Genomic DNA, 25,274 nt, shown 5'->3' on the forward strand with positions numbered 1-25,274 from the left:
ACTGTCTTCGTAAACATTCGTATCTTTTCGGCCTAGACCGTCAAGTGAGGAATTTATTCTCGCATGAATATGCAAACAATAAAAACTATGTCATAGCCAATGCTTAGCAATTTTGCTTCAATAATATTTTTTTTATATAATTTTTACGACACGGTCATGTTATATAGTGATGTTCTGTATTTACAAGGCGGATTATTGAGATATGCGAAGAACTACTTTTATTGCGCATGAATCTAGGGGTAAATCGGAGTTTTGGGAATTTGGTTGTTGGCAGCCAGCCAATTCGGATAGGCTCAAAAATTTGTATCATAACTATGGCCTTTGGGGCTACGCCCCAGGCCAAAAAAGCCTTCCCACGTATGAGCCTAAAGCAAATAATGGTACTGAACTGTGCACGTCCAAATACTACGCGAACAGATGATTTCGTGCGTCCACATATTCAGTTGGTATGCTTGTTTTCGACGAGTTTGTTTTGTATCGAAATTATGAACAGCAATCGAGAGATACTGAACAAAAGTCGGCGGGATCCTATTTTTTTACAGACACAAAAGATAAATTCATATAATTAGTACGAAAACAACTGGAAATATATTATTCATTATTTAAAGAGAACAATGATGCCTCAATTTCAAGAAATATCTGACAGTCTTAAAGTAAAAGCAATGATATAGATGGTTTTCACGTATGTTTGTTATACATTTATTTTTGTGTTATGCTGTGTGTATTCTAGTATTTGTATATCAATCAAAACAGACTCTATAAACCCTGCATTACGGGTTTGTCCTGAGATGGAAACAATGGTCTTTGGCTAATATTTACTACTATATGATGCTACGTCTACAAATCTAGTGAATACGAATATTAATTCGTTAAAAAATTACATCGAATTTGATGTTTTATTTTTTGCTTTCCAATTATAATCACAATGTCAGGTTATTATTTTGTATCCCCAAGTGTGAACAGTATTGACCAAATATGCTCACATAATTACCATGTCAAGTATAGCTTTTAATTATGAACGCTAATACATTAATAACATGCCTGTTCGATCTTTCAAGTTTTTTATATTTGTTTATTCCATTTACTTAAAAAACAAACAACATGCACCCTGGATAATATTTTTTGTATTTATTTAAAACATTAACCCATTTATGCCTAGCGTCTAGAAAAAAAGGCATTGGCAAACAGCGTAGACCCAGATGAGACGACGCATGATGCGGCGTCTCATCAGGGTCAGCGCTGTTTGCTGAAAGGAATTTCTGTAAGAAATATTCTGAATATAGAAATAAATATACTAGACATCCCTAATTTTGGAAATAAATCGATCCAATTTAGAAGGATGGGAGAGTCCACCAGGCATAAATGGGTTAAACACAAAAGGACAAACACGGCACAGCTGCTGATGCATGAGTTTAACATTTCATGCGTCCATGATGCAAATGTGTATATGGCAAACACACACGCATCGAATGTATTTGAAAATATGTTCGTAGATGAATGATCGACCAGCCAGATCTTCCTTTGACAAGTCGTGCTGTATTTGTCAATCTTCAAAGGTTTTAAGTCTCTGTTCCACATTTGGTTACCTAAAATACAACGCTTAACACTGAACAGATGTTCTCAGACTTGGTTATGCATTCCTCTATTATTTATACAAACCTTTTGAAATGACTTATCATGAAGCTGTCATGGGCCACCAATATTTTTTGTCAAATAGTCGTTTGATTCTCATGAACAAGGAGAACTTTTCGCACTAAAATGTCGCATTTCAGTGTTTATTATAAATCTTTTGATTTTTCTGTAGTTTGTATGAAATTTTAAAAACGGCAAAATTATCTAATCATCGTTTAATATCCATAGCAATATTACCTCAACTCATCAGCCTGTTTCGTGAAATACCTTCCAGCAGAATGGTTTTTTCACAATGTCGCATTCCCAAATTTTAACAGTGTAGGGATGTGTAAATTTTTAGCAACTGAAAAAACAAAAAATGCTGTTTTGGAAAGGTTTTTCTCGCACCAATATGAGCCGCGTTCTGAGAAAATTGGGCTTAATGCATGTGCGTAAAGTGTCGTCCCAGATTAGCCTGTGCAGTCCGCACAGGCTAATCAGGGACGACACTTTTCGCTTTTATGGTATTTTTAGTTTCAAGGAAGACCCTCCTTACCGAAAATTAAGTTAAAGCGGAACGTGTCGTCCGCACAGGCTAATCTGGGACGACACTTTACGCACATGCATTAAGCACAGTTTTCTCAGAACGCGACTCATATATTTGTTGTGCTGTGTCTTGTAACGGTTTCTGTTCTTCCTCGGTTCTATCTTCTACATTACTCTCCAGTCTCACGAAGCGCAAATTATCAAAATAGAAAACTTCCTTTTGGTGCTCTACATTTAATACGTCGGAAACAATTTAAACCCGGCAAGGCTAGCGGGAGTTTTCTTAACCCCCACCCATTTTCAATCAAATTTCAAATAAAATTTCCACGCAAACAATGTTGCGCCGCATCTCTAATCAAAGTACTGACAGTACTGGTGTGACGATGCTTTTGAAGAGGATGGATATAAAAGCATCAATTTAAGTTTATCTACCACAATTGTTTATGTGGGTACGAAAATTTGGGTAAAATAAAAAATTTGGGTACATAAATTTTAGGAACGAAAAAAATATGGAAAAAAAATTTGGGTACGAAAAAATATTGGGTACAAACAAATTTGGGTACGAAAATAAATTGGGTAAAAACAAAAATTGGTACGAAAAATTTTGGGTAGGAAAAAAAATTGGGGACACGGGGAAGTAGTAGCCGTGGGGAACTTGACCCATTCAGCGAAACTGGGAGGCGGGTTACATTCTCGATCAAATCTAAAAAAAACTACATTTGGGGGTTTTCCCAGAGTCACAACGTTTGAAGTGCCACCTGGCAGTTTCGTGTCTGGTTCCTGTCCCGAACCTCTCGATACATTTGAAAGAGGACGGGAACCAAGCTGCCTTTACCTTTATCAATGATAATCAGCGAGGTATGCCGATTGAGAAAATTTAGCTTACTCAATCGGTCTGGCTCGGTCTTTTACATAGGTCGCCATTATGAAGATTTTTTTAATGGTATGATAACTTAGACGAGCTGCTTCGCTGAAGCAGCATCGTCAAAAATGGGTATAAGTGGCTGTAGTTTCAAATGCATGTACAATGAATACATTACTCTTTGAACACTTTATTGAAGTCAGTTGATTACTCTTTACTTGAACGAATTTATATACACCTATTTTATATATGCCCGGGTAAAACTTTACAACTGCACTGTCTAGCTCATTGGAGCATGAACTCCATCAGGGTAAGCCCCTCTTGACAGTCGTCGTTTGCAACTATAAATAAAAGCATTTTTTTCTATTTTTCGCGCAGAAATCGATTCATTGGATATTAAACAAACTTATTATACTTATTATGCTTGTTCGTTGACTCATTCAAAAATAATAATGAAAACACTATAATTTGTAGAATAATCGACCGGGGCGGGAGCTATTTTGTTTAATTTACGGAGAATGTGATGTTTTTTAAAATCTTCTTGACTTTAAACTTCATTAATGAATATATTGTTTAAAGGAAGACGACAGTGAAAAGGAAACATAACTCAGCGTATGTGGTATTATTTGCTTGTATACTGTACATTATTCCTGTTTAATGATTGTCCTTATGGTAATCTTGTTTGATAACATTCATTTAACATACCTAAATACATCAATTTTAAACTTCGTAATTGCACGTAGCTGAAAAGATTGTTATTAGTCAACCCGTGTAAAAGAGTCACGCCTCTAGCTACATTAAATGTTGTGTTATTCCACGTCTATCTGTGTCAGTTTTCATTATCTTGTTATTTCACTTAAAAACTGTTAAATGGTTGTTTATTTGAATAATAAGTATAGCAAGGATATTTGCAAAAATATTACCCATGTACATTTCTGGTTTATTACCCTTCTTCATATTAAACACCAAAAATAAACATGCATATAAATGTCTGTACATATATATATCTTTTTTGACAAAACTACAGATGTCCGAAAATTTCAATTACATGCATTTTCGGTTTAAGTCGAGTTAACTCCAGTTTGATTCCTCACTGAAAAGTTCGGATTCGGTTTTTATTGAAATAATACTAGACTAGTTTCTTTGAAATTTTATATATCCATCTCTCTAAACATAAAACAAAATCGAGACACAGATGGCTTTTTTTAAACAAACCACTGTCAAACCTTTACCTATGGAATTATTACATATATGTTTTCATCAACTTATGTTTTTGAATAAAGTTATTTCCTCTCAAAAATATGATTGTTAACGTTCAATGTCATATATATTTCGTTTTTTAAACAGAACTTTCTCATTGCACATTCAGAACATTTAAACTGATCGGTGAAAATGTCGGATTTCTTCTGGTTGAACAGGTCGACTAATAACGTTGTTTACGATAGCAGTAGAACGAGAACGCGAAGCCTTCAGTTGAGTTCCTGCTGGCACAATCTGCAAGAAGAAGTCTGGGCCCTTTTGTCCAGGTACGAGTTCCGGTGCAATAAACGCGCCTTCGACGCTTGTCTGATACAATGATTGTCCACATAGCGTTCCGCTACAGCGTCCCCAGCAAGAGAACGCCGCTTGTTCTGTTACGTTGTTCGTGTAGTTGGCCGCTTGGTAGTAGTAGTAGTAGTAGTAGTAGTAGTAGTAGTAGTAGTAGTAGTAGTAGTAGTAGTAGTAGTAGCAGCAGTAGTAGTAGTAGTAGTAGTAGTAGTAGTAGTAGTAGTAGTAGTAGTAGTAGTAGTAGTAGTAGTAGTAGTAGTAGTAGTAGTAGTAGTAGTAGAAGTAGTAGTAGTAGTAGTAGTAGTAGTAGTAGTAGTAGTAGTAGTAGTAGTAGTAGTAATAGTAGTAGTAGTAGTAGTAGTAAAAGTAGTAGTAGTAGTAGTAGTAGTAGTAGTAGTAGAAGTAGTAGTAGTAGTAGTAGTAGTAGTAGTAGTAGTAGTAGTAGTAGTAGTAGTAGTAGTAGTAGTAGTAGTAGTAGTAGTAGTAGTAGTAGTAGTAGTAGTAGTAGTAGTAGTAGTAGTAGTAGTAGTAGTAGTAGTAGTAGTAGTAGTAGTAGTAGTAGAAGTAGTAGTAATAGTAGTAGTAGTAGTAGTAGTAGTAGTAGTAGTAGTAGTAGTAGTAGTAGTAGTAGTAGTAGTAGTAGTAGTAGTAGTAGTAGTAGTAGTAGTAGTAGAAGTAGTAGTAGTAGTAGTAGTAGTCGCAGTCGTAGTCATAGTCGTAGAAGTAGTAGTAGTAGTAGTAGTAGTAGTAGTAGTAGTAGTAGTAGTAGTAGTAGTAGTAGTAGTAGTAGTAGTAGTAGTAGTAGAAGTAGCAGTAGCAGTAGCAGTAGTAGTAGCAGTGGTTGTTGTTGTGGTGGTGGTGGTAGTAGAAATAGTAGTAGTAAATAAAGTAGTAGTAATAGTAGATTGCACATTTGTTTTAAAATGTGACATTTGATCTATAAGTTTGACCTTGACTTTTCAGGCAGCGGAGATTGTGTACAGGTTACTCGTTGTCTTCTTTATGGTTTTCATTTGTGTCATGCTTTTTAAAGGGCAATAACTATTTTGTACATTTATGGCTAAGACAGACGTCCAGCAAAGACGAACATCAGGACATTCACACAGACAGACACAAGCACTGATTCCCAAAAGTCCCATAATTGTGACATTCAAGGTAAAGCAGCTGGACGCGCACTGGGTGGAATTATTTAAAAGTGCATCACCTAAAGGACTTGAGTTTCACAAAGTTTGATTAACTATACAGCTTCGTGTCTTACCGATTATTGATAACTGATCTTCAGTTTTGGATTATAAACAGTGTCAACCAATTGACAACGGCAAAAACAGAGCCATGCGATATTTTTTCGGCGTTCACCGTTTCACTCCAGTTCTCGGAATGATCGGAGACACCGGATGGATTCCAAGTGTATACCGATGTTGGCGTTCCATGCTACGGTACTGGAACAAGCTCCTGCAAATGGACGTCACAGAATCACCAAGAAATTGTTTATTGCTGACTATAATAGCCACACGGAAAACATAATTTGACAAAAGATTTGAATGAGACATTCAGTACGATCGGTTTCTTAAACAATTACGATAATAAAGCAGAGGTAAATCTTTCACAATTAAAATATCAGACTCATCTTATGCCAATAATTGGAGCCAGGATATCCAGCATGATCCCAAATTAAGGACTTACAGATATTTGTATGAGTACATTTAAGACAAAGGAATACATTGAACTTAACCTTAAAATAATGAATGATCAATGTTGTGTCAATTCAAAATGGGTATACTGCCATTAAGGGTTGAAACTAGACGATTTGTAGGAGAACCTTTAGAGGACTTGTAGATTGTGCCAGGGTGATCGTATAGAAGATGTAGTACACTTTCTGTTTGAATGTGATACTTACAATGATTTACGGCGCATGCACTTGGCAGATATATCATCTGAGCCGACGAACAACAATTACATTAGTAAACTGAATATACTTTTGTCTTTATGTCCACAAAGACAGGCTAAATTTATTGTTATATCATATTTAAAAAGACGAACTGTTATCTACAAAGGAGGGAAGCCCATAGTATTATCATTATATATATATATATATATATATATATATATATATATATATATATATATATATATATATATATATATATATATATATATATATATATATATATATATATATATATATATATATATATATATATATATAGGGAAAACAAGTTATGGTCATGTTACAGAACATGCACGCAAGAGAAATTTGAGATGGAATGACTGGGTGTAAGCGGTATTAGCTGAATGAGCACTAACAGTAAAACAACAAATTAAACAAAAAATTTCGAACAGCCAATACCCCAGATATTTCGGTAAAGTTAACTTTAATAAACTGATAGTCTACAAAAGCATAATTAACGATTATCAATTCACGTAACTGTAGTGTTAATATTTCAAATAACGTTTGTGTAATTTGTTTGTTTCCTTATAATGTACAAGAATGTTGCACAATTTATAATCTATGAGAGTTTTAATTAGTCATTTTTCCAGTTTGTTTGTTAGTCCTTGAACGGGAATACTAATCAAAACACTGATGATAAACCCAACTATTAACTTGAGAGGATCTTTGCGAAATACGTACTTAAATACTGTACGTTCAATGCAAAATAAAATTGCTGATGCAGACGGTATTATATTGAAAAGACCATGGCCATCCTTAGTAATGAAAATTTAAACGGGATAAAACATCTTGTAAAATGATTTTTATTTTTGTTGAAATTGCATTATATTCATTTATATTAAGTAACAAAAAAACAAGGACATGTAAGAGAGTATTCCGACTTGTGATGTCAAAGCAGTGCTTTGATTCAGAAGTCCGTGGATAGAGCCTCTACGTTGGGGCATTTTCTAACAATTATTTAAAGCTCTTCGGTTGGTGTAGTTAAAACGGACATTCACATACAAGGAGAAGACTTGGTTCAACTTTGCACTGGAAATGCCCAAAATGGAAGAAACATATTAGGTGTAAATAGCCAAATAACAGGAAGCAGATATTTACTCGTTTAAAATTGAACAAATTGTCAAGCGAACGAAATGCATTATAATTTGGAATTCTATTTTCTATTGTTTCCGTTAAATTTGCCAAACAAGCGCAAATGCATGTTTTCTTAAGAGTCTAAATACCGTAAACTATTGCGCCAGGGATCCTGCTGTCTGTTGTATCTGTACGCGGCGTGCCCACGACGTCCTATGCGTATTCACTACGTTCATACTGCAATCTCTAAGCGTCCATGCGTACATCGGAATTGTCACGGAGTCCTCTCCACGTTATTGACGCGTCTTTTCCAGCTTTACTGCGACCTTTACGTAAGCATTCCGATTGTTCTACGACCATACAGCGACCGCTGCGTGTATACAACTGTGTATTAATTTTTCAGAAGTTTCAATTAATATCTGCGCTTCAAGTTGTGACGACATCATTTAATTGTAAATACAGTGACTATTTTAGTTCTATGGTATAGCCTAGGGATCGGTGGCGTTTAAGAGCAAACATGATAAAAGCGCCATCTCATTAGAGTAGCTCGGGTCGTGATCAGAGTCTACTTGCAGAAGCAAACTCACAGAATGCTCAGTCAAGTCAAAAAAGAAAGCAGGGTATCAGCGATCATAGCCAACAGCAATATCAAACTATGGAGGCGTGGATAAGATATTAACCACACATTCATTTTCGTACAAGGATAATGGTAAATCAGATTCTCACTGGACCGAGAAGGTCCGATTTGTTGTCAAGGACGTTGCTTTACTAGTGGTTTGGGACCGGTCGATCCGCACCAGATATGGTATGTCTTAACAATCGATCATCGGCGCCGTTACTGCGTCAATACAACGTTTTTTAGCGTTTGAACTTCCTTAAAGATATACAATATACAATCTAAACAATTGCGGTGGCGCTGCGTTGCTTTTGTGTTTATGGCGTTCTAATGGAGAATCATTTGGCGTTCCATAAAAACCCAGCCTCTCTGAGATTACTTTTAATATGTCCGAAGTACTCACCGTAAGGTCGCCACCGTCGGTGTTATTGACGTTTGTCAGGCGGCTCCATGCATTTTCAAGAGGACTTCACGGCGTCATCATAGATTCAAACACGTGCTGGATCGCCTTAGGAACGCATTAGGAACGCCAATCCGGTGCAGCGGTAGTAATAATAAATATATTTAAAACAAACAACAGAAAGATTGATTTATTAATTTTTCATGCACGGACCTTTTTTGACCGATTAATGATAACACTTTGTTTTGAGAAGAAAGAAAATCGCGGGAAAACGGTTGACTTTATGATAAAAGACGGTATAATTCCATCGAAAATCAGCATGAAGTGGATGATCAGTGCATATATAAAAACATACTTAGAAATTAGTCAAAGAACTTTTCTACAATACGAAATAAAAGATCAATATTTCTATAAATGTGACATGTTAAATTTGTAGTTAACTGATGTATTTGAGGAAATTCAAATGTTTAAAAGTCCAATGCCACATTTGTATGAACATTTTTTAAGCCAATCACCTAAATGACAATGGCACTTCTGTGCCCGATTATCCGAAAACAGATATGACACACAATTGTTAGTGCACTAGAAATGCATTTTTTAATACTGCTATAGTATGCAGGCAATACTTGTCTATACTGACGTAAATGAAAAACGATTGATCGAAAATTTGCTTCATTTTTCTTATCCCTTTTGAATATGAGCATGATTTTGTTTGTCAGGGCGTATTCAAAGAAGGCACATATTGGGCATTTAAATCTGACCCCTTAAGGGTTCAGTTTCAATTTATTTTTCTTACGTCGATTGTAACGTTGAAGCTTATATACATTTCCCTCGATGCCTGCTTTCTTGTTACCACACTGGTACTATCGCCGGTCTACTACACATCAGCGCCAGATTTGTCTTCGTTCATATTTCATTGAATACTATCAAAATTTCAGTTCTTAAAGCACAGAACTTATTCTACATCCTGGAATAGCAAAAACATTGGTCATAATAGTAACAAAAACGCATTTTAAAAAGAATTACTCGGATATCAGAGTGCCCAATTTGCTTAGAGTTTCCGTTATCCGACATTCACTTGATTGGGAATCGAATTGTCAACAACATCATGCATACCGGCTATTGAAACATGCTCTATCTTCGTTCATATTTCGTTTAGTTACAGTTAGTTTAGTCAAAACTTACGTTTTGAAGCACCGAAATTACTCTACATGGTGGAATAGCAAACGCTGTACCGGTATTGCTATATTTCGAAGTATGTTTATTGTATAGAAATAATTACTGATAATTCAATTTATGCTGTTTTCCGATGGAATTTTCTCATTTATTGCAAATACATGTATATACATTACCTTTTCCTTCATAAGACAACATGATATAATTTCTATCATCCTGACCATGTACCGTATCTCAAAACTAATATAAAGGATACACATTTAAAAAAATAATGAACGTATTTTCGCGCGTGGCTTTTGTTTTTCTCTGTTATCCAAGTGCCATACGTGATCCAAGTATGCTCATTACCAGCAGACTGCACAATAAAACCGATTCTCTATCATCTTAAACAAACACAGAATAAAGACGATGAATGAGGAAAATATGTGAATTTAATATTTGTTTTTAGATGATAAGATATGTTTTATCGTACACGTTTAGCTTATACAATGGAACAAACATAGCAACATTGGCGTGTGTGGTAAGTGAACAAATAGCTCATTTAAATACAAACACATGTTTGTTTATTATTACATACATGGTTTTTCATATGTTTTAAATATCAAGAAAACAGTATGAAAATGCGTCATATCTCTGTGTGGAGGTCTAGATAATGTACACATGTTTAAAGGTTATACCGCGGTCCAGATTGGACGTGAATTACATCAAATCTTTATTGAAATAGTTTATATAATTCCTTCAGATCGCGAGCGTATTACATACGTAAAGTTTTTGGGCTTAAACAGGATTACATGATTACAAAGAGACACACCTAGCCTAGAATTCATTATAAAGTAAGGTACTGAAAATAGTTCAAAATTTAAAGAGAAAAGTACACCAACGGAACATTTAATCTATGTTCACTTTGATTTAAATCTTATCAACCATTGACTTAATACTTACAAGAGGATCATATTTTTTCTGATAAGAAAATTGGTAAGCGGATCAGATAAAATAAAAGTTATGCAAGTGTGCGATTGTTGACAAGATGTACACTCTATTGTACAAAGCTTGCTATGTAGAGCTGTGTATCTCAGTAATGATAAGTAATGCACAGTGAAAAAAAACAGATCGAATTACGAAGATGTATACTTGGAATAATTGCAGTTTTTTTAATGTAACAGAAGTTAATTATTTCAACAACGATCATTTCTGCATATACATTTGGAGATGAAACAAGTGTTATTTCGACTTAACGTGACTACAATCTGTATTTACACTAATACCAGCCATCTTTAAAATATTTTGTAAGCAGGATAGTAAATTACACGTTATTTTTTATCATGTATTTCATTATCTCTAAATATTACTAAGAACGTACGATCTGTAAATATTTTGTATTGTTTCATCAGCAATAATATATTAATAATTGACTTAATTATAAATCTTAAACTGATTGAAAGATCTACGTTAGTATATCCAAATTTAATATCTCAACATTAAAGATCATTGGTATGTCTGTACGGAAAACAAATAATTTAAAGTACCAAAAAAAATAGCTTGGATGTATTGCCTAATACATTATTCTTTATTGACAAAAATAAAATAATTATTTTATTTAAAAAAAAACATATATGTTTTCCCATAGCACTCACCAATGATATTAATTGGATTTTTTAATAGAAGAAACAGAACTTATCATCAAGCCACTCATATGAAGGTTAATAAAGTTGAGAAATCAATAATAGATATGATATAATCCAGCTTAATTGTTTATGTCTTCAAAATTAAAGACAAAATTGAAAAAAATTACATTTTTTATATATTAACTGCGGTTTAAGATATCTTTTGAAATAGTTCTGATCTATTGTATTAATATATTTAGAACATCAGCAACTACACATTTCACGTCTATATCGTTCTAAATTACCTAACAATATTTAATGGTTATGCTAACAGTGTAAATGCTGAATGATTCTTACCTGTTTTTTTACCTGACGGATCATCGTACAACGTGCGAACCAGATTACCATTCAGCGTGTGCCTATAAAGTGCAGTGCCCGATGCGACATACAGGTGGTACTGGTGGTAGGCAATACCAATACATTCATGTTGTAAATTTATATTCCTGACCATCTTTAGCTGCCAATTGCGGATTTCGATAAACTGGACTTCATTAATGTTAGTACTGTCTCCACCTACAGTCACAGCCACTGTGCTAGTAGTGATTCGACACATTTAACGTGGCATAGCAGACACATCACAGCGACTGACGATATTAAATTGATTGTCGAGCAGCTTTACGTTTGTTTGGCTTCTGTCTGCCACAATCATCCAACCATCAGGAAAAGTACAGATAGCTGAGATATTGTAGCTGAATAACCAATTATCTGATAAAATCATATTCCCGCAGTTAAAATAAGTGAATACGAGGTCTGGAAAATAGTCTTTAAGAAAGATTTTTGACTGTTGAATTGTGTCTAGGCAAGTCTGATTGTCTTTATCATGCAATTGTTTTAAATTCAAAATGTTATTCAATTCCTTTTGAAACATAAGGCAGTTATCAATATCAATCCTGTCAGATACGTGTAGCTTTATAAGCGGGTCATATGTTTGATCAAGCGAAGTTTTAAAATAAGTTAAAATGACATTAATTTTCAGACGCACGCTTTGCATGGTTTGCTCATGTCCACTGCTTTCTGTCAAAGGGTTATTTTCAAATTGTGTTATACATGCATCTATTTCTTGATCCAATTCATTAACTTTTAATTGCTGTCCACGAATGTCTTGAAGAATCCTTATTTTGTCGAGAATATCTTGAAGTTGATGCAAATCTAGTAGCTTTTTAACTGACTTAGAAATGTTCGTTATGTCACCACACAGTCTGAAACAAAAACAGTACAATTAAAAAGTACATTTAGTGTCGCGAATGGTTCTTATGTTTAGCTGTTGACAACGGTAATAACTAGGTTTTCGGTCACTCAAAATTTCCGAATAACCTCTAGTTGAGCCAAAATAATTGATTCGTGTTACTCTAATTTTTCGCACACCAGCTTTTTCTCTTCGTTTAATTACTCTTCATTTTTGACAGCATTTTATCCGAATTTGTATTACTGGTATGTGCAGTAATACCGTGACATATCACATCCTTTTATTTTTTTAAACCGGATGACGGTAATAAAACCTGGCTGATAATACAAGATATCAGTTGACCGGCAACACATTGGTTTATAAAGATGTATGCACGATACAGGTTTTCACACGATAGCTTTACGTATGTATGCAGTTGAAATGATATTTGTAAGAAAACTAGTAAGATGAGAAAACCTGTTTTGTTTAATTGATTTCAAATAATGAGTCTTTATGCTTTTATAAATTAGCATTTTAATGGTTGGTGCCTGTTTAATAATATGAATCGAACAATCAATAAATTTGACATTTTTCAAACAATTTAAGATGATATAAAAAAAATCCAACCAAAGGAACGATAAAGCCGATTTCATCGAAAATTATAGATATATAAGCAATACGGAATTTGATATTGACCCAGATGTTTAAACCCTTATCCCACGCTCAACTGGTGACCGTTTGTTTATCGATTTGGATACTACCTGTTAGATATATGCAAAGCTAACGATATTTGTATAGTGAACGGACGGTAACATAACGAACACAATAAAGGTTAAATTACGTGCTGAACACATAATGTTGAAAGTTTAGTTGATTATTTATTTACTGCGCGTACCAATTTCAATTATATTTTAGTTTTTACCGAAAACAATTTCACAATATTGTCTTATCATGCGCCCTGCGTGATGTATCATGGATGTGGAATAAACGGTGTTATCACAAATTGATTCAAACTCTGATCTTGATATCATAGTGGGAGAATTTTCGAACTATAAGCATCCTTAACAAGAAGAAAAATTTAAACATATCATAATATAAAGAAGTGAAACTCCAGCTGCTGGAGCAGTATTGCATTCCCATTATATACAATTAGTTGGTCCTTTATTTAAGGAAAATGAACGATTTCCAAAACAGAACAAAACAGCACAATACAAAACAACATAAACACATATAAGAATAAAGCTGGGGTCACCGCCTTGGAACGGTCAATGCAAAGCATTGGGGGTTTAAACCGGTTTAAGAGCGCTCAACCTCACACTTGGCCTAGCAATATTTATAATACATTTAAGTGTAAATAAAATTTAACCTCATAGCATTGCAACTCAAACTAGAAATGGCGCGCAGAGGCCGACGCGTATCCCCACGCCGCATGGATGTTATAATAAAAGGCAATTTTGGGTGGGCAAGGCCTATGTTGGTGGGGCCCCGTGGTGGGTAATGAGCACATGGATGGTCGAGATAGACCGTGTTGTCATAAGAGATGTTCCGTATTTATTTGAAGTCAATTGGTGAATAAATAAGAAGTTATGTTTAAACAAAATTTTGGGTGGGCTGGTCTATGTGGGCGGAGCGCCCCAAGGTTGGTTATGGGGCCATGCATAGTTGAGATTAACCGTATTGTCATAAGAAAAGTTCAGTATCAATTAGAAGTGAATCGGTGTAGAAATGAAGAAGTTATAGTAAAAGGCAATTTTGGGTGGGTGTGGCCTATGTGGGCGGGGCCCTGGGGTGGATAATGTGGACATGGATGGTCGAGATAGACCGTGTTGTCATAAGAGATGTTCAGTATTAATTTGAAGTCAATTAGTGAATAAACGAAGAAGTTATGTTAAAACAAAATTTTGGGTGGGCGTGGTCCATGTGGACGGGGCGCCCCAGGGTTGGTAATGGGGTCATGCATAGTTGAGATTGACCGACTTGTCATAGGAGATGTTCAGTATCAATTTGACGTAAATCTGTGTAGAAATGAAGAAGTTAATGTAACTTAACCTACAAAAATGAGTGAAAATCTCTGACCCGGCCCCACCCCAAACCCCATAACTTTTGACCCAGTAGTCAGATCGAAATTCCAAATAGTGCACTGTCGCACATATGCTCATAGCTACCATGTGTGAAAGTTTCAAGGTTCTTATGTTAATAGTGTAGGAGGAGATAGTGGCAACGCGCGATGCGTATCCCCACGCCGCATGTTGTTAGTAAAATGAGTGAAAATCTCTGACCCGGACCCACCCCAACACCCAAAACTTTTGACCCAGGGGTCAGATCAAAATTCCAAATAGTGCACTGACCACTAAACTGGCTTGGATTTTAATTATGTCGAAATAGTTCGTGATGTTGACAACCTAACTGGCTTGGATATTAATTATGCCGAAATAACTCGGGTTCTTGACCCCCAAACTGGCTTTTACTTTAATTATGCTAAAATAGCTGGAGGTCTTGACCACCAAACTAGATTGTATTTTAATTATGCTGAAATAGCTCAGGGTCTTAACCAACAAACTGGATTGGAATTTAAATATGCTGAATAACTCGTGGTCTCGACCACCAAACTGGCTTGGATTTTAATTATGCTGAAATAGCTCGGGGTCTTGACCTGCTAACTGGCTTGTATTTTAATTATGCTGAAATAGTTCGGGGTCTCGAACATCAAACTGGCTTGGATTTTATATTTCTGAAATAGCTCGGGGTCTTGACCACCGAACTGGCCTGGATTTTCATAATGCTGAAATAGCTCAGGGTCTCGACCACCAAATTGGCTTGGACTTTAATTATACTGAAATAGCTCGGGGTCTTGACCACCAAAATGGCTTGAATTTTAATTATGCTGAAATAGCTCGGGGTAATGACCGCCGTATTGGCTTTGATTTTTATTATTCTAAAATAGCTCGGGAGTTTTGACCACCAAACTGGCTTGGATTTTAATATTGCTGAAATAGCTCGGGGTCTTGACCACTAAACTGGCATGGATTTTAATTATGATGTCTTGACAGAGTCTTGAACACCAAAATGGCTGTGATTTTAATTATGCCGAAAAATTTCGGGATCTTGACAACCTAACTGGCTTGGATTTTAATTATGCCGAAATAGATTTGAATTATGCTGAAAAAGCTCGAGGTCTTGACCACCAAACTGGCTTGGATTTTAATTATGCCGAAATAGTTCAGGATCTTGACCACTAAACGTGCTTGGATTTTAATTACGCTGAAATACCTCGGGGTCTCGGCCACCAAACTGCCTTGGATTTTAATTATGCTGAAAAAGCTCGGGGTCTTAACGACCAAACTGGCTTGGATTTTAATTATGCCGAAATAGTTCAGGATCTTGACCACTAAACGTGCTTGGATTTTAATTACGCTGAAATACCTCGGGGTCTCGGCCACCAAACTGGTTTGGATTTTAATTATGCTGAAATAGCTCGGGATCTTTACCACCAAAGTGGGCGGGGCCCTGGGGTGGGTAATGAATGGTCGAGAAAGACCGTGTTGTCATAAGAGAGGTTCAGTATTAATTTGAAGTCAATTGGTGAATAAACGAAGAGGTTATGTTAAAACAAAATTTTAGGTGGGCATGGTTGTCAGAACAGAACAGAACAGAATAGTTTATTTTTGACTTAAGCATGTGAAGCTCATCGTCATTAACACACATATAAATAAATAACAACATGCGTTGAAGTACGCACAAAAACACACATCATTTTAAAGAATAAATAAACTAAATAAACACGAAATAAACATGTTTCGTGAACATATTTCGTGAGAATGGTACATGGATGGGTTTAATACACGGTGGTCACACAATTTTATGCATATAGGTTTACAAATATAGGTATAATTACATATTTCTGACCTTATTTTTTGTAAAAATATATTTCTATTTAACACTACATATATATGACATTTTCTCTTATTTAAAGCATGTTAAACAATACATGGCTAGCTTTCTTAATACAGTTTTGTTTGAGCTATTAAGTAGTTTAATAAAATTGAACATATTTGGCCGGATTCTATAATATTTCGGAATTAATGCATTCCTAACATAATTATAACAGGGACATTTAAGAACAAAGTGAAATTCATCCTCTATGTCATTTAAGTTACATCATATACATTTGCGTTGATCTCTGTCAATATTCTGGTGTCTGCCCGTTTGTTTCTATGGATAATTTGTGAGAGGACAAACGTAACTTTGCAATAATGTTCCTATGTTTTTTGTTGTCAACAATATCAAAATACGATGATCTTTCAAAAGCTGGTTTGAGTTCCTTATATAGGATCATTGAGCTACACGACGTCACACTGACATCACAGTTGGTAATATACTGGTCTCGTAATCTGTTTTTGAATAACGGGATAAAGTGATCATTGTAAACAGATTCAGGGAATAGCCATACATCGGTGAAACCGGTTTGGTTAAGAATGTCCCGTATTTTCGATGACCAATTGTTACATATCTGTCGATATGCAAGGGATATCGACCAACTTCGGCATAAAGCGATAGTGAATTTGTTGACATCTTTACGTTCAATAGTCTTATACAAAGTTAACGGTGAACGCGTTCAATATTTTCCGCTTTGATGGATCCCCAAACTTCGTAGTTATAGTTTAAATGGATGATACATATGCGTCAAATAAATTAAACATGATATTTATGGGTACGTTCATATCTTTCGTTAGGTTGAACAAAGAATGCATTGCTTTTAATGCTTTGCCATATAGTGTATTTGTTGCGGGCACGAACGATCCGCCACTTGACATCACAATTCCAAGGTAATTAAAATTGTTCACAATTTCTAGTTCTTGACCTTTATTAGTCCATTTGTCCACTATCTCCTCCTAAACTGTTAGAACTAGAACATTGAAACTTAAATATATGGTAGCTATGAACATATGTGCGACGGTGCACTATTTGAAATTTTGATCTGACCCCTGGGACAAAAGTTATTATCATGTGCGTCGCATGTTGTTAGTAAAATGAGTTTTTTTTACTCATTTTAAAGTTTTAGGTGGGCGTGGTTCTCCACTATCTCCTCCTACACTATTAGCACTAGAACCTTAAAACTTACACATATGGTAGCTACGAGCATATGTGCGACGGTGCACTATTTGAAATTTTGATCTGACCCCTGGGTCAAAAGTTATTATCATGTGCGTCGCATGTTGTTAGTAAATTTTTTTTACTCATTTTAAAGTTTTAGGTGGGCGTGGTTGTCCACTATCTCCTCCTACACTATTAGCACTAGAACCTTGAAACTTACACACATAGTAGCTATGTGCATATGTGCGAAGGTGCACTAATTGGAATTTTGATCTGACCCCTGGTTGAAAAGTTATTATCATGTGCGTCGCATGTTGTTCGTAAAATGAGTAGTTGTTTTTTTTACCTATTTTAAAGTTTCGGGTGGACGTGGTCGGCCACTATCTCCTCCTACACTATTAGCACTAGAACCTTAAAAACTCACACACATGGTAGCTATGAGCATATGTGCGACGGTGCACTATTTGGAATTTTGATCTGACCCGTGGGTCAAAAGTTATTATCATGTGCGTCGCATGTTGTTAGTAAAATGAGTTGTTTTTTTTTACCCATTTTACCCATTTATTTACCCATAACGTTTTACCTAGGGGTCAGATCAAAATTCCGTCGCCGTCACCGTCGCACAAATGCTCATAGCTACCATGTGTGTAAGTTTCAAGGTTCTAGTGCTAAATTGCTAATAGTGTAGGGGGAGATAGTGGCCGAACGGACGGACAGAAAGATGGAGACCAATACAATATACCCACGCTTTTAAAAGCGTGGAGATAATTAAACAATAATTAAATGGAATGAAAACGCATTCAATTTAATTACCATTTAATTACTCAATGGTAGGAAAGAGACCAGCGCAACAGAATTACAACGTTTTGAGGAACGATGAAATGAAAGTACGAATAAGTGTCAACTACATCCCTTCTTTTTAGAAAAAGATTTAAGAATATAGCATCATAAAGTTAATATTTCGGATCATCATCGCGCAAATACAGGAAGAAGCAGCAATAATGGGTGTAAAAGATCCATATTACATAGCTTGGTTGTTTATGTGACTGCTAAAAAATAAGAAATAAATCAAACAAGAAACGCCCGTCAGAGAGAAAATATTAATAAAATTTAACGCTATAAACCCGATGACTTATGCATGTAGCCTAAAACATTAAAAGTGTGTCGTATGAAGCAATATAGAAGCGATGATGTAAAAAAAAAACTTGAAATTAAGGGAGTTCTAGATTTTGCTGATAAAATAAAGTAGTTTAACGAAGAGTGAAAATGTAAAACCTAACAATCTCAATGTACATGAGCGTTATACGATTATAATCTAAACAAAATTGGACGTACACGAGGACAAATTAATGATATGAACAAGAATTACAAGTATACGTGTAGGAAAACGAATCTAACATACAACATTGATCTAAGCAAGCCTATGAGCAGTATGATAAGGAAATCACCCCGTGAATTATGGAAATTATTCAAACGTGAACCTACTGCAAAAAATCAGACACGATACCGTTCAACGAATTTCATGATTATTTTAGTACATTCGCGGAAGAAGTAAATATTAATTCGATTGATGCCGAAGCTATCTTATATGAATTTGATAAAAGGCAAAACACAGAACCGACGTACCCCGAACTAGATAATCCTATATCGACAAAATATATAATAAGAGTAACAAAACGGTTGAAAAACAATAAAGTGCATGCGAATGACAATATTATATATGAATAATTTAAAGAAACAATACATGGCATGGCAAAGCCATTAGAAATATTATGTTAGTTCATACTTGATTAAAAGCATAATCCGCTCTGCTGGCCAAGCGTAGTTATCATACCAATACATAAACATGGCGACATATAAGACCCACATAACTATATCGCGACATAACTTTAATAAGTTGTTTTACATGTATGATAAATGAACGTATTAAACAACGGCAGAAATAAATGACAGTTGAACTGATGAATTCGACTTTAAACCAGACTACAGCCTAATCGATGCACTATTTATTCTTACTGTCTTTATATAAAGGCAGCTTCAGAATAAAGATAAACTACTAGTATATTGTTTCTAAATTGACAACCGGAATTTACATTACGTCATCAATCGCGGTCAACAATAGATAGTTACAATATATTAAATATATATCTAATTCATGTACTCGTTGAAGACGCGGTTTTATTTTCTGAAACACAAGATGATCGTAATGAAAACAAGGTATGATATTATTAAAAGGGGAGCCGATTAGCAAAACGTTAGAATGGACAGGTCAAGAAATAGAAATTGTGAACCGTTTCATTACCTAGGAATTGTAATTACTAGCGGTGGATCATTTGTGCCAGCAATAAATACACTATATGGTAAAACATCAAAAGCAATGCATTGTTTTAACATAAAAAGGCATGAAGATTCATGTACATATGCTGTTTAATTAATTTAACGCATACGTTTCAACCATTTGAAACCATAACTGCGAGGTTTGGGTATTTATCATAGCGGAAAACCTTGAGCGCTTTCGTCGTAAATTGTAAAATGTAAAACACATTTATTATCGCTGTATGCCGAAGTTGGCCAATTCCCTTAGTATATAAAAAGATACGCCAGGGTGATAATAAATTTTTTGAAACTTTATTATGTTAAACATGACAATTGTATTCTTCAAATCGTTGCACTATTACAGGGAATAGAAATTAAGAAAATATGAAGATTGATAAGTATGCTGAGATTGTGTTGAACAAAATATGAAGTTGTTAAAGACAGCGATTATTGAATAAAAACGTACATATTCATCATAGTATATTGTAGTTGAATATATATAATAAAAGACCCGTGCAACAATATATCAATGCTTATATGTGTACTTTTTGGTCACAGTTCAACATTGGAGTATTTGTCTGTAAAACTACATCAAGCATGACCAGTTAGATAAGAGAGGTATATTTTCATGGTATCTTACAATTTTAGGACATTTATTTGTAAGAACATGTTTTATTAGAATTTTCCGGACACGAAAAAAAATGTTCCCTAAGTTCTCTCCCTCTCCCTCCCCACCCCCTCTCCCCCCTCCCTCTCTCTCTCTCTCTCTCTGCCGTCAGAGACAAGTAGTTCACGTTTTCTTGCATTTATTTACATGTTTATGTAATTCCACGAATTTGTGGTGCATACATATCTTGCTAAGGCCATCAGTATGTATACAAATATTATTTTCATTCAGCAAAAGCATAACAAAGGAAAAACATATTAAGAGTTTTATTTCAGAGTTAAATGTAAAATATTGGCACATAAAATAGATAAAAAAAACTTAAAGCATGCACAATAAAGATGTGGGCCGCACAGAAATGCATTGTTTAACTATATTCATAATACGAATATACAAAAACTGCAAGTATCAACGGTGACATTTCTTTTAGGCGATTAACATTGTTCATGCATTTTTATGCATGTCGTTAATTACTATTCGGTATGGGGTTTGTTCAAGCTAGTATTGCCTTTACAATGTATACAACACAAAACTCCAACTAAACATACACCCGTTTAAAGCTGTGGTTAGGCCACTCCAAATTAATTTTTGGTCTACGGATTTTTTTGAAAAAAAGTTGAAGAGGCGAGCGAAAAAAAACATAAACATATTTCTTTTGAAAACAGGAAAATTTTCGAGCGAGCGAAGAGCGAAGAATAAAAAAAAATCACAATTCGATTGAAAAATATTTCATTATCAAGAGATACAGGTTAAAACAGCTATATTTACATTCAAATCAAGTATTATAGAATGAATATATATCGACCTCATATTTATAGGAGTAAATTGCATATGACCTTTGACCACGAAATATACATGTAAACCATATCATTGAAGTGAGGGACACATGTTTACCTACTGCTGCTTATATTTGTTTGAAGTTTTAAACAGTGAAAGCTGTGAAAAGGTATACCATGTTGCAAGCTGTGAAAAGGTATACCATATTGCAATCGCACTTGAAGAGGGACAATCATCAACATGATTATGACAGACAGTCGGACAAAGGGCATGCATATAATCCATTGTCGCTACCTTATTTTAAAAGGGACCTATCGATGGCTAGTACGGTATTGTATTTTTTTTAAATAAATTTATACATTACAAAGAACTTATTTGATGTTTCTGAAATACACGGACCTAGCTGTTAAACATGTTCCTTCAACCATGTATTTAAAAATGATAAAACGTTGTCTCTGTGAAATTTTTAGAACCAGCATTTAATGATTTTAGGTTTATTTTTTGTTCAATTAAATGTGTGTTATAGGAAAAATTTGCCTACATATAGGGAAATACCGTCCATATGCCCATTTAATGAAGAAAAAGTATGAAAAAAACTTGCGTCATGTTTCCCGATGTTGCTTGAAATTGAACATGCTTCAACGGTATCTGCTGATAGTTCGAACGTAAACAAACACATTCAAATAAGTCACAGAACGTAGAAGATGTGTTTATATTGTTAAGGGTTGGCTGCAGCAACTTTTCACCGCAATTTGTTAAAGAACCACGACAGCGAAATATGTACTGCTCGCGCAGAAAGCTATTTTTTCTGGTCGTCACGATCGAACATTTTAGCGTCTGCAGTTATCGATTAAAAATGTTACGAAACACTATATTTGTCATTCGTATTCAGCGTCAAAATCGTTTCTGATAGATCACGTTGTTTATTTTGTTTCTTTCACAAATTAAAAAAATACATGCGCTATGGTTACAGAAGGACACAAAAAATGAATGCGAGCGGTAATTTTTTTAATTTTTTTCTTTCCATTTTGAAAAAATAGGTGCGGCAAATCCGACGACCAACAGATCAATTTGGAGTGGCCTTACCGCTTTGGACAGTAAAATTATCTTACCTGTAAGTTTAACAAGGGTAGGTGCAGTAAATAAAGGAAGGGTGCATTGAACAAAAGTGGAGAGAATTTTAGCTATCTCGAGGGAACGACTTGGCTAACTCGTGGCCACGAGTAAGTCAGCCAATCAAATTGTTTGTTATGTCAATTTAACTTTTACCCATCAACATGGCCGACAGAAACAAGTTGATCGTAAGGTCATCCATGGTGATCTTTATACAAAGGGAAGAAATCATCACAGTTAAAGCCCACTTTGACCAGCTATATAGAATATATAACAGAATATTTGCACATGTTACGCAAAATTTGATTGGCTGACTTACTCGTTCCTTCGAGATAGCTAAAATTCTCTCCTCTTTTGTTTAATACACCCCTCATTTAATAACTGCACCTCTCTCTTTTGAATTGCACTCCTCTTTTATTTAGTTTTAAACTCCTCCTATTTCCATCTCGTGACCTCGACTTAGTAACTCGAGGACACGACACACCTAACTGGTGGCCACGAGTTAGTAAGTCGCGGCCTCGAGTTACTAAATCGAGGTCATGAGATAAAAAAGAGAAGTGCAATTTAAAAAAAGAGGAGTGAATATCACCTCTATGCCACCTCTTTGCCACCGTAATTCACTGAGTTGCAGAGATACCACTTTTGTATCGACAAAATTAGTTAGTGGATAAATAAGTCATAAATCTGCTTGGAGTCTAATATTCCCGTGCGATTGTATGGAAATTTTCGAAATTATGTTTATCCGTTTGGTATGAATTACACATTTCCAAATGCAATGTCACACTTGATTGAAGATTCATGCATACCAACATTAAACTCATCATTAACGTGAAGACAGACGCAATCTGCCCTTAAGAATCAATAATTTGGACGAAGTTTTCAGCACGTTTAGACCAAATAGCACAATAAAATGAGAATTTTGTATATACCAGCCTGTTAGAAATTGTTATTACTACTATTTCCATATTTATTTAATAGAATAATAAGATAGTGAACAGATGGTTGTTTCACAAAACTATATATTATGAAGATGTTTAAAAACCAAATATAACACTACTGATAGGAATAAATTCCAATAGGCTCTGTTAATGTACGGGATATTTTGCAGATCATGAGTTAGCATGGAATTAAACGAATTGAAATGGGACTAATAAGTTGTTATAAATTAATAAATACGCAATTTTGCTGCATATATGACTGTTTGAGAATTCTAGTCAGAACTATACAGTAAATAGCCGAGCTTACACACAAAAAATAAATGATAAAAACACGTTTCTGTTACTTGGATTTACATGTGGACCGTAATAACAGCAAGTAATGGTATTTATACCTGTGATCAACCAAACATTCAGTACAGCACAGCTGGCTGTGATTATTGCAAACTTTTGTAAGTTTTGCATCATTGTGTTTTCCACACGTTTGGAACAATCCAATGTCTTCCTTTCCACATGTGACATGTAAAGGATGTATTTTAAGATGGAATCGAGCACACATTGTACAATAAATCTCTTTACACTGTTCACAATACATCTCTGCAGTTTCCTCAATATATAGTTTCTGGCATCCGATGCAAATGTAGTCTCTAATTATACGTTCTCGTTTTGCAACGGGAGAGTTTGTCGCCATTTTGTAATTTGAGTTGAAAAATTTATCCTTGTTGAATTCAATACACTTCAGTGTGTTTCTGTTAAGATATAGTTTTTCGCAACGTTTTAGTACGAAAACAAAGATTTGAAAATAATAAGTAAAATTTATTAGTTCTTGAGTTGAAAAGCAACGATATAAATAGTGTTACTGTTTACTGGATCAGTCTATAACTATGTATACGTCACTAGATACCTGACACCAAAGAAATGATTTAAATATTTAGCATCAAACACATATATCCAGTATATGCCCACAATTAAATATCAAACAGAAGATATTTCATAAATACCGAGTCCTTAGAAGTAATGGTTTACATCTGAAGTTCATATCGATCACTCTGAATGGTTAGGTCTAATCAGAGGAGGAAGTTAAATATAACATGTATGTAAGTTTAGTCCGACGTCAGCCACACTATGGGTGAATGCCTATGGGCAGTTTACAATATGGTTTATAACATTTTACAATATTTTTTTATTTATAGAGTGATACTTAGTATGGAATTTCAGCTAAATGTTTTAAATACATATTTGTTTAAAACAAACTATAAATCTTGTAATATGTACTAATTTCTGAACTTTGACCAAAATAAATATCAAGTGTATGGTGGTACAGATCTGCCTTAGTATATCCGACTACTGCGAAGTAAAGTTAGAACAAAATTTATTACTTGTGAAGAATTAAGTATTGTCTAATATTATGATTAAGTATTATAGATGTTTGAAAGTAAGCTTCATAATAGAGTCAACTAGTGATATACGTTACATTTATTGCAATTGATAGGTTATTTAATATCTTTATAACTTAATAAGTTGTGCCCGAACTATTCAGCAATACAGGAAATACATCTTTTTGTGTGTTTGGTTGTATTGTTTGTTGTGTCTTTTTGTTGTTTAATTAATACCTTGTGAAGTAAATCATAATGCATTATGAGTCCTGTCAGCTGCTATGAGCGACGGATCTTTCTATATGTATTACTTATGCAAATGTCATCTCGATTAACAATGTGCAATTAAAAATAAATAATATTTATATTTGCTATTAATCCGTGAGTTT

General features: G+C 34.7%; 1 protein-coding gene across 3 annotated transcripts; it reads right to left on the reverse strand.

Annotated features, from left to right (window-relative positions):
- Nucleotides 1-4,999: 4,999 nt before the first annotated feature.
- Nucleotides 5,000-24,605, reverse strand: LOC127858742 (uncharacterized). 3 transcript variants are annotated; one of them, XM_052395986.1, is made up of 5 exons: nucleotides 23,905-24,605; nucleotides 11,743-12,644; nucleotides 8,609-9,572; nucleotides 7,739-7,959; nucleotides 5,000-6,019 (listed from the first exon to the last, which is right to left on the reverse strand). In XM_052395986.1, exons 1-2 carry the CDS (start codon nucleotides 24,198-24,200, stop codon nucleotides 11,999-12,001), a joined length of 942 nt encoding a protein of 313 aa, XP_052251946.1. In that variant the 5' UTR covers nucleotides 24,201-24,605; the 3' UTR covers nucleotides 5,000-6,019; nucleotides 7,739-7,959; nucleotides 8,609-9,572; nucleotides 11,743-11,998. The 3 variants fall into 3 exon arrangements, with proteins under 3 accessions (XP_052251946.1, XP_052251947.1, XP_052251945.1); XM_052395987.1 differs by having other exon boundaries at nucleotides 8,609-8,713; nucleotides 9,402-12,644; XM_052395985.1 differs by having other exon boundaries at nucleotides 8,609-12,644.
- Nucleotides 24,606-25,274: the final 669 nt, after the last annotated feature.

Source organism: Dreissena polymorpha, chromosome 14, assembly GCF_020536995.1.
Source record: "Dreissena polymorpha isolate Duluth1 chromosome 14, UMN_Dpol_1.0, whole genome shotgun sequence".
NCBI classification, from domain to species: domain Eukaryota; kingdom Metazoa; phylum Mollusca; class Bivalvia; order Myida; family Dreissenidae; genus Dreissena; species Dreissena polymorpha.